General features: G+C 41.2%; 1 protein-coding gene across 1 annotated transcript in view; it reads right to left on the bottom strand.

Moving 5' to 3' along the window:
- Window positions 1–10,222, bottom strand: part of GLP1R (glucagon like peptide 1 receptor) — a 97,102-nt gene that overhangs the window by 18,651 nt on the left and 68,229 nt on the right. The window contains exons 9-10 of the mRNA XM_015425502.1: window positions 6,274–6,343; window positions 4,942–5,030 (exon numbers count right to left, since the gene is read on the bottom strand). Of these exons, the coding sequence (XP_015280988.1) occupies window positions 4,942–5,030; window positions 6,274–6,343 (159 nt within the window). The remainder of the gene's footprint in view (window positions 1–4,941; window positions 5,031–6,273; window positions 6,344–10,222) is intronic.

The following is a 10,222-nucleotide window of genomic DNA, read 5'->3' as shown; positions in this document are numbered from 1 at the left end:
AAGGGAGAACAGGTTCTGTTAGCCAGGCTATAAAGAGTTTGTAGCTCTGATCCCAATAAACTAGATTTTATTTTTAAAAAGGCCTCAGACTCAGAAAGCATATATAAGGGTTCTAGAGACAAATTCAAGGAACTTATTTTGGCTTTGATGTAAGATAGCCATCTGGAATTAACATATTCAGAAAGTAGTTGGTACATATAACTGAAGGGGTCAGAGTTGAAATGGAGTCATAACGAAAATTTAATAGTGTGGATCAATGCCTTAGTAGCCAGCAAATTCTGACTGCACTCCAAACATAAAGCAGCATGTGGGACACACATAGGTACCCCCATGATCTTTCACAGAAAGGTAGAGTGGACAAGTTCAACTGAAATGTCCATTGCGTCAATCCAGAGAGGTACCCCATACAGTAACTGAGCTCCAGTTTTAGCATTGAAGGTTTTAAGTACAGCTGGCAAATACTGGTTACCTCGAACAGAAAAATAAAAGTGAAAAATTGCTGCAGCACTAACTTTAGCTACATTAATAGCCATTTTATGATGGTAGGACCAAGTAACATTGGATTGGAAATAAATGCCCAGATATTTGAAATGCTTAACCTGTTCAAGTTTGTTGCCATTAATAATCCACTTATAAGATTTTCGGGAGTAGGGAACGACTAATACCTTTGATTTTTCATAATTCCAATCTGTTAATCACACAATATTCATGGCAATGGATCAGTAAATGGTTTAATCCAACACGAGAAGTAGACAAAAGAACCGTGTCATCTGCATATAATAACAAGGGAATAAGAGAAGAGCCAAGTCTAGGGCTATGGCCATCAACTAATGACAAAAAAGGGGCAAGGTCATTTTAAAAAAAGGTTAAACAGATGGGGGGCTGAAATGCACCCCTGCTTTACCCCTTTCCTAATACAGATCTTGGGGGAAAGTCTCCCAGACGAAGAACACCTGACCTGACAGGATGTGGAGGTGTGAAGTCTTTTGATAAGAAATAATAACCTCCTATCCAAAGACATCCCCTCAAGGTTTACCCAGAGAAGTTCTCTTGAAACAAAATCAAAAGCCCCTTTAAGGTCCAAAAAGGCAATATACAGTTTAGACCTTTTCCTTCTTACGTACTTATTGATCAAATGAGCGAGGACTAACCAGTGGTCCAGAGCTGAGTTCTCCTGGCAGAAACCCACCTGTTCTGGTCCTAAAATTTTACTAAATAACATCCAGGTGCTGAGCTTAATTTGCAAAAAATTAGCATAAAATTTCCCAATGACAGATAAAAGACTAATTGGTCTAAAATTAGAGGGATTAAGATGACAACCCTTTTTGTAGATGGGAACAATTATTGCATTGGTCCAAGCTGCTGGCATCTGGCCAGTCTTATTTACCATGGTGAAAAGAGCAGCTAGAGGGAAGGCCCACCACTGTGGGTCAGGTTTCAATACCTCAGGGATTATGACATCTGAGCCAGGCAGGAGCTTTGCCTAATTTTAATTGATCTATAAGAGGTGTTATTTCCTCCGGAGTAACAGGAGGCCACTCCGGGAGACCATCCAGGGGAGAATAAACCAGTTGCATTCCATTAAAAGAATCCTCCTAAAATAAATCAGAAAAGTACTGGAACCATGTATCAGGTGTGATAGCTGATATAAAGGGTGTCTCGGAACAAGTAGCACCATTAATTATGGCCCAAAACTGCCTGTTATCATTCTGGGTAATAGCACCGAGAAGTTGTTCTCGCTGTTTATTGATGAAGGTCAACCTTTTAGTCTTTATAAGATGATGTAAATAATTTTTGAGTATCTGGTACTCCACTGGCAAGCAGGTAGCTGCAGAATGACAAAATTTGCAGTAAATGGAACATAAATGGGTTTTTATATTCCCACATTCTTGATCAAACCATGAAGCAGTTTGTGATTTTACTACTTGTTTGGATGTAACCCTTTTAGGTTCCTGTTTTAGGGATTCGGTAATAAAATTTAATAAATTTCCATAGATTTGTATCGCCTCTAAGGGACTGGAAGAATTTAGTGCAGATTTAAGATCTAAACCAGTGTTTGATTTCAGTTGAAATTGTGTTTATGTTTATGAATTTCAACGGCTTCCCTGTGTAATCTGACATGGTAATTGGATGTGTTGTCCAGCATTTCAGTGTTCAGCATTACTGTGTCCTGTTTGAGTTAGGCTATGTTCAGCCACTGCTGATTTTTCAGGTTGGCCAAGTCTGCAGTCTCTTTCATGTTCTTTTATTCTTGTCTGGATGCTACATTGTGTGATCCCGATGTAAACCTGTCCACAACTGCAGGGTATTTGGTATAGTCCTGCAAACGTGAGGGGGTCTCTTCTGTCTTTTGCCAATCGTAGTATCTGTTGTATTTTTCTGGTGGGTTTGAATATTGTTTGTAGGTTGTGTTTTTTCATAAGTTTTCCCATCTGATCAGTGATTCCTTTGATATATGGCAAAAATACTTTTCATGTTTGTTTTACCTTTGGTTTAATCGCTCTTCTGATTTCATTCTTGGAGTAGCCATTTGCTTGATGTGCATGGTTTAGATTATTTAGTTCATCGTTGAGAAAGTGTGGTTCACATATCCGTCTTGAATGGTCTACTAATGTTTTGATTATGCCTCTTTTTTGCCAAAGGTGGTGATTGGAGTTTTTGTGTAAATAACGATTTACACAAGGCAGCAAGTTGAGCAAGACATCGTGTTGTGGCCTTCCCTGAGGCACAATAAATATGAATTATGTCCATCATTTTGTGCCATCTTGGCACCACAGACAGAACACTTCTTTAAAAGTGACACCTCACCACAATCCTGTGGTAAAATTTCATCAATTAGACAGTCACAAGGATGTCACAATTTCAGCTTGCTGAAGTCCGTCCTCTCCTTATGGCAGCAAGAAGAGAACTGAGGGAGGAGTGCTCCCTTTCCCTAGTCACATGACCATTTGGGTGGTAACTACACCAGGCATTTGGGTGGTAACTACACCAGGCATGTTGTTAGCTCTTCTCTGTGGCCGGTCTGCAGAACTGCAGTCCCATACGTGCCACAAAAATGAACTAATGTTAAATCATAGTATCTGTAACTCTGGTTTCTAATGAGAACATACCAAGGCAAACATATAAGAACATAAGAGAAGCCAATGTTGGATCAGGCCAATGGCCCATCCAGTCCAACACTCTGTGACACACAGTGGCCAAAAATACCAGGTGCAACCAGGAGGTCCAGCAGTGGGGCCAGGACACTAGAAGCCCTCCCACTGTTGCCCCCCCCCCAAGAACCAAGAATACAGTGCATCACTTGCCCCAGAATGAGAATTCCTATTCTATAACTTGTGGCTAATAGCCACTGATGGACCTCTGCTCCATATGTTTATCCAATTCCCTCTTGAAGTTGTCTATGTTGTAGCCACCGCCACCTCCTGTGGCAGTGAATTCCATGTGTTAATCACTTTTTGGGTGAAGAAGTCCTTCCTTTTATCCCTTCTAACCCAACTGCTCAGCAATTTCATTGAGTGCCCATGAGTTCTTGAAGTGTGAGAAAGTGAGAAAAGTACTTCTTTCTCTACCTGCTCTATCCCATGCATAATCTTGTAAGCCTCGATCATGTCACCTCTCAGTCATGGTTTCTCCAAGCTAAAGAGCCCCAAGCACTTTAACCTTTCTTCATAGGGATAGTGTTCCAACCCTTTTATCATTTTAGTTGCCCTTTTCTGCCCTTTTTCCAATGCTGTAATATCTTTTCTGTGGTGTGGTGAAGAGAATTGCACATAGTATTCCAAATGAGGTCGCACCAACGATTTATACAGGGGCATTATGATACTGGCTGGTTTTTTTTTCCCATTCCCTTCCTAATAATCCCCAGCATAGCGTTGGCCCTTTTTATTGTAGCCGTATGCTGCCTTGACATTTTCAGTGAGTTATCTACTACGACTCCAAGATCTCTATCTTCATCAGTCTCCGTCAGTTCAGACACTATCATCGTGTATTTATAGTTAAGATTTTTGGCCCCAATGTGCATTACTTTGCACTTGGCCACATTGAACCCCATTTGCCACGACAGCCACTTGCCCATCCTCAACAGATCCCTTTGGAGTGCCTCACAATCCTCCCTGGTTCTTACCATCCTGAACAATTTAGTGTCATCTGCAAATTTAGCCACTTCACTGCTTACTCCTAACTCCAAATAATTAATGAACAAGTTAAAAAGCATCAGACCCAGAACTCTTGGATGTATGCCATTTGGGCCTGATGATTTATCAGTTTTTAAGTTGTCTATCAATTGTAGGACCGCCTATCCTGTCACCTCAATCTGACTCAGGTCTTTTAACACCCCTCCCAAAATCAGTGGTTCTGGAGTGGGCAAGCACTTCTCATCTTCCACAGTGAAGACAGAGGCAAAAAATGTATTTAGCTTCTCAGCCATTGCCCTATCATCTTTCAGTAATCCTTTTACCTCTTGGTCATCCAAGGACTCCACTGGCTGGTTTCCAGCTTCTAATGGATTTGAAGAAAGTTTTATTGTTGGTCTTTATGTTTTTTGCAATATGCTCCTTATATTCCTTATAAAGAAATCAGATGTATACTGAACTTCTCCACAAGAAAACATTTGAGTGCAAAGTGAGAAAATGGTTTAGAACGTCTTAATGCAATAAACAATATATTTACTAGGGGAGGGTTCTCAACCCATTAGTCCTCTTTCACACATTGTCCTTTATTTTTGATTCTTCATTGGAAAACTGAAGACTGAACATACACAAGCTTCCCATATTTACTACACTCACTACCACTGAGATTAAGCAACTGTAGATCACACTACATTAAAGCTTCTCCTTGGTAACTCTCACTAGCTGTGAACTGAAAGTATCTCTGTTAATCAGTTACTGCAAGCAGTTCCCTCTATGAAAAACACTGAATAAATTTTCCGACAAGATGACTCACCGGCACTTTATGTCAGTTTTGCACATCAAATTAGCTTGCAGCTTGGAAATGATAATGCATATAATTCTGATAAAGATCAGGAAATTCACCTGGGGAGAGGGGGAACACAAACAGGATAGAAAAGGATTTGAAAGTGTAGTGCAGAAATAAACACTTTTTCTATATGGCTCTGATCTGGATTTGCAGAGCGATTTCCTACTTAAGGTGCACCTTTCTTGCAGAATCTGAAAAGTGAATGACTACCATTTTGCCCTTTTAGCACACTGTCATTGGCAATCTGGTGCATGCTATCCCCAAGGAAGAAATTAATCATCATTCATTGTTTCCCTCTAATGAGCAAAGAAGTACCTGGGGTTCAAATTTACAACTGAATTTCCCCACTGAGATAACTTTGTATCTTGACCTCAAACTATTCCCAATACAAAAAGAAGGTATAGCATAATTTGCCTATATTTCAAAGGGCTACAACTGTATCCTGCCATGCAAGAATGGTAACTGATTTATTCGCCCTCTGACCTGCACATCTATGCTGTTGACCAATAACTATGTTTAGGTGCTAAAAACAGGAATAGGCCTGAAAATTTGTTGCAATTGTTTTGATATGATCATACATATTTAGACCACAGATCATTTGAAATTCAGATAAAATCATTTTCAACAAGGCTATTACTTTTAATAAAATAAGCACAATTGTCATTAGTTACTGATCATACATACATATGGAGTACATAATCCAAGAGAGTTGTGTGTGCATGCCTGCATGGAGTTCATGGAGTGTTCTTCTGTGCAGGCACACATGGGAACTGCATATGCACAGGCCAACCACAAATACTCCAAAAGTTCCTGACAACAAAACTAAACAGGGATTGAAGGGTAAATACCAGGGGTCTTGTTGTAGAAAAAGAGCTGCCGGAGCTCATTAGCATAACTCATTAGCATAACTTATTTGCATATGCCACGCCCCCTGACATCACCGGAAGTGACAGAAGGCCACACCCCCTGACATCACCGGAAGTGTGTCAGAAGGCCCGGCTACTTACCCTCCTGTTTCATCCTCATTCCCAAACGGAATGAGGATCGAAGCAGAGGGCGGGGTAAAGAAGGGGGCGGGGCTTCACCACGTGACCGCCCCGCCCCCTAGAGGTTCTCTTCCGGAGCTCCGTACCTGAGAGCTCCCCCCCGACTAGAGCCCTGGTAAATACCATATCCCTAAATACAAATCAGGGCTGCCCATGCCCCCCCCCCTTTACCAACAGAGATCCAGAATCCTTCTCACATCTCTTTTGGCCCTTGGCCTCTGTACATTCTTGGCAAATATTCTTGATCACTCACCCCTATAGCAATAAGGATGGGGAGTCTGATGATCAGCCAGTAGTTCATGTTATGGTTTTTGTTCCAGCAGCTGAAGAACCAATAAGAAAAAAAAAATTAGTGTGTGCATGAGATCTTCCTCAGCCCCTCACACAACTCAGAAGTGTAAATGTAATGCAACAACAAGATTTTACCAGCAAGGTACACTGTACTGGCATGGAGACTGAAGTAGCTGCTTGGTCCTGAACCACACAAAAAGCTTTAGACACATCAGCAATTATCATGCTAAAATGAATCCTTTGATGCCTCTGTCTTTTTGCTTTATGATGGCCAATTCCACAATTTGTAATGAATTATCAGTATACAGTTCTGAAGAATTACTTCATTAGAAGCCAAAAGACTGAGAGGGGATTTGTTAGGCAAATCCCTTTCTGCATAGCAAAAGTTCTGTGCTCTGCGTCAGTAGTTTCTTTTTAAAAAACCTTTTATTATATTCCTCAGCAAATATTTTCCCACTGATATTAAGAGTCTTAAAATGAAAAGTGATGTTTTAGTTAGATTTCCAGATTTGCACCAGTTTTCCTATTCTCAGCAAAAAGTATAAAAAGTCTGTAAACACCTGCTCATGCCAACTTGAATTTTATGAAGTGAAGACCAAAATGCAGTAAGACATTCATATCCAACTGCTTCTTTTTGTAAATTTTGCCCTCAAAGGAAGATTTTTTTTGGGGAAAAGAAAGCTAAAAGCACTTTACAGTTACATTATATGTGTGCTTCAAAGTGGAGTATGTTTACTCAGTATCATGCAGCATTCCATTGTTTTCAGAATGACACTTCAGTGGATTACTTCTGTCATGAAGCTATCTAACTTTATTCAAAGGCTAGCAATATGCCCATGATTGTCATGAATGGGTTATGTCTGCAGAGAGGTCTAACACATAATAAGGACCAATTAGATGAGCCTGCCTGGCAGGGATGGTGGGATATAAACTGAATTAAATAAATAAATAAATAAATAAATTAAAGCAATGCACATATTCTTCACTCTACTCTTTGTGCTCCGTACAAGATCTGTGACACCCTGTGGGCAGCAGGGTTTGCTCTTACTGCAACTGTGTCCCCAGTTGTACTACCTTACTTTTTCCCCATAAGAGGAGAACAGCAACCATCCATTTAAATGTAAGAAAGGAACATAGGGTTGCCAAGTTGATCTTCGCCGGAAGTGGGGGGCTCCCGGCAGGCGTCTGGTGTGCGCGCACGCCGCATGCACGTCACCCATAAGTGACGTGATAACGCCAGGCACGCTGGGGGCGGGGCCATGGCCATACGAGGGAAAACCATAGTTTTCCCTCGGATGGCCGTGGCCCCGCCCCCAGCGTGCCTGGCATGGTCGCGTCACTTCCAGGGGACACGCACGTCAGGGAGGAGTTCCCCCTGGGGCCCGATCCAGCAGCGGCGGGGAACGGGCCTCTGGGGCGAGGGTTTCCCCGCCCCCCGGGGGGACTTGGGAAGCCTAAAGGAATAGGATGCATTTAGGGACATAACTGGAATAGCAACAATATCTTCTCCCACCGCTGGATGACCTCTGCTATTGACACTGAAACACATTTGTGGTAAAATCAGCTCTGCAGGCACCTGCTTCTACCACACAGGATGTGGAATTTACTCAGCAGGCCCAGATCTCAAGCTGCTAGACTTCAACAAGTTTACCTCTCCAGCTCTATTACACCCCCTGCCTAAGCACATCTAAGATTCCTTTTCTCTGCCACCAGCAAATCTGAACAAAAGATGTATTTTTTCTGATAACCTGCAACCAGACCCTCTCTTCCTGAGAAACTTCTCTTCAAACTAAGGATCACTCTCCTATTCAAACCTATCATGGATGTATAAGAAAATCTTGGGACATCTCCCTTTTAGAGTTATTCAGAACTAAGCAGGCATCTCCCTGCCTTCCCTTTGTAGCTTAGTGTGTCAACTTATTTTAAATGTGGGTGCAGAGATCAACCACCACCAATATCAGGGGGAAACATGAATAACCAGTCACTGGGAGCAAAAAGCACAAACATAACATATGAGCAAAGGAAATTAAAATGAGTGTTTAAATACAATCCCCTCTATCATCACATGGGTACATTTAGACAGAGGAAAAAAGTAGGCAGAATCCTCTTAGCGTTTCCAGGTTCTTGTTCAGGCACTGTTTATTTCTTTAGTCTTCTCTGCTACTTTGTTGGACCTGAATTTTTGTGGTCTCTTGATCTGAATGGCCCAGGCTAGCCCAGTCTCATCAGATCCTGGAAGCCAAGCAGGGTTGGCTCTGTTCAGTATTTTGATGGGATACAAGGAATACCAGGGCTGCAGTGTAGAGGCAAGCAACTGCAAACCACCTCTAAAGTCTCTTGCCTTGAAAACCTTACAGGGTTGCCATAAGACAGCTGTGACTTGATGGTTAAAAAATATCCTCTGCTAGAGACCTCAGTGATTCCATAAAAAGCCTACGAGGCCACTCCCTGTTAAATTACCCGCAAGGAAAAACAGCAAGATCACCATTGTCGCCATTGAAACTAGAAGACTTCATCAGTTCCCACAGTTTACGTGTGCAGCTTCAGTTTGTATCTGGCCAAATCCTCTTGTTTCTGCGCTACCTCTATCAACCTTTATTAACCATTTTGCCCTAACAGAATGAAATTTGGAAGGGGTTTAGAAGACAAACTAGTTCTTCAACCTTTTGATGAGCATTCAGAGTATGAATTCAATGCTGATGTTGTAAATTTTTAGAAGAAATAGAACTACTGCAAGTATGCAATTAGTGGTTGTAATCTTCCAAGCGAGTACAAAATTACAAAATATAAAATAACAGCAACATTTTGTATTCCAGATAATATATAGATGGACGAAATTCCCAGGAGCTGGGGTTCCGTTTCATGATGACTTCCTCACACATCAAAACTCCTAACAGGAAACATTCTTACAATTATTTCAGAACAATATACCTTGCTACAATTATAACTGTTATTAAAAATAACTCAAATCTCTCCTTATATATAATTGAATAGTGGGTGCCAAAGTTCTAATTCTAAAATGCACTCCCTTAGTGTATGGCTGATGGCACTGCTCCTCAGCATATATCGCCACCAATCAGAAGGCAAAGCCCGGGTCCCGCCCACACCACAACTGCTGCGACAACCTGGTCTTTTGCATATGGAAGCTGATTGGACTTCACTCCATTCCACACCTCAAACTCCCCCCCCCGCAAGGCAGTTGGAATGTCAGTTGCATATGGAACCTGCTGTATTCTGGTGGTGTGCAGGTCCCAGGTTCATGTTTTAAAAGCAGACTGACGCTGTTTGCCCAAAGCCAGAGCACTCTCCCAGAGCCTCTTTCTAGATCCCGTTTTATTTATTTCCACAACGGGCCTTATTTCTAGTACATACATAAAGAAGTGCCCTCACACAGTCACAAATATTCCAAATGGATTCTTCATCAATCTACAATAAAATTTCATATCAAATCACTGTGGTCATGTACAATATTCATTACATACTAACAACACATTTGCCAAGGTTATTTAACACATTCAATAAAAACTCTTACCCTAAATGTTTGTAGTGTTCATTCCTGTTGTATAACAGACCAAAGTGTAAATACGGGCTCATCAGCCTTATCTGGTACTCATTACCATAGTCTTTTATATTCGTTTCCTGAAGGTACCTCATGCTCTGAATGCTAATCACTAAACATCCTAAGGGAACCTAAAAATTTTTAAGTTGTAAATTTTTACCCAGATATCTGTGGTGAAGTATCATTTCATCACATTCCTATCTATATAACCCCAATTTCTGTTTCTTGGGCATTCTAGAGTGTGACAATACACTATTTATTTCTGTGCTCCTAACTATCAGATAAAAGCATAGCCTATTTTGAGAGGCTTATTTGTTTAAAAAGAATATACCTCACAACTCTCAGCCTATAA

The sequence above is a fragment of the Gekko japonicus genome, unplaced genomic scaffold (assembly GCF_001447785.1).
Source record: "Gekko japonicus isolate JY-2015 unplaced genomic scaffold, Gekko_japonicus_V1.1 scaffold506, whole genome shotgun sequence".
Lineage (NCBI taxonomy): Eukaryota > Metazoa > Chordata > Lepidosauria > Squamata > Gekkonidae > Gekko > Gekko japonicus.
The sequence above is the reverse complement of the archived record's forward strand: the minus strand, read 5'-3'. Positions and strand labels throughout refer to the sequence as shown.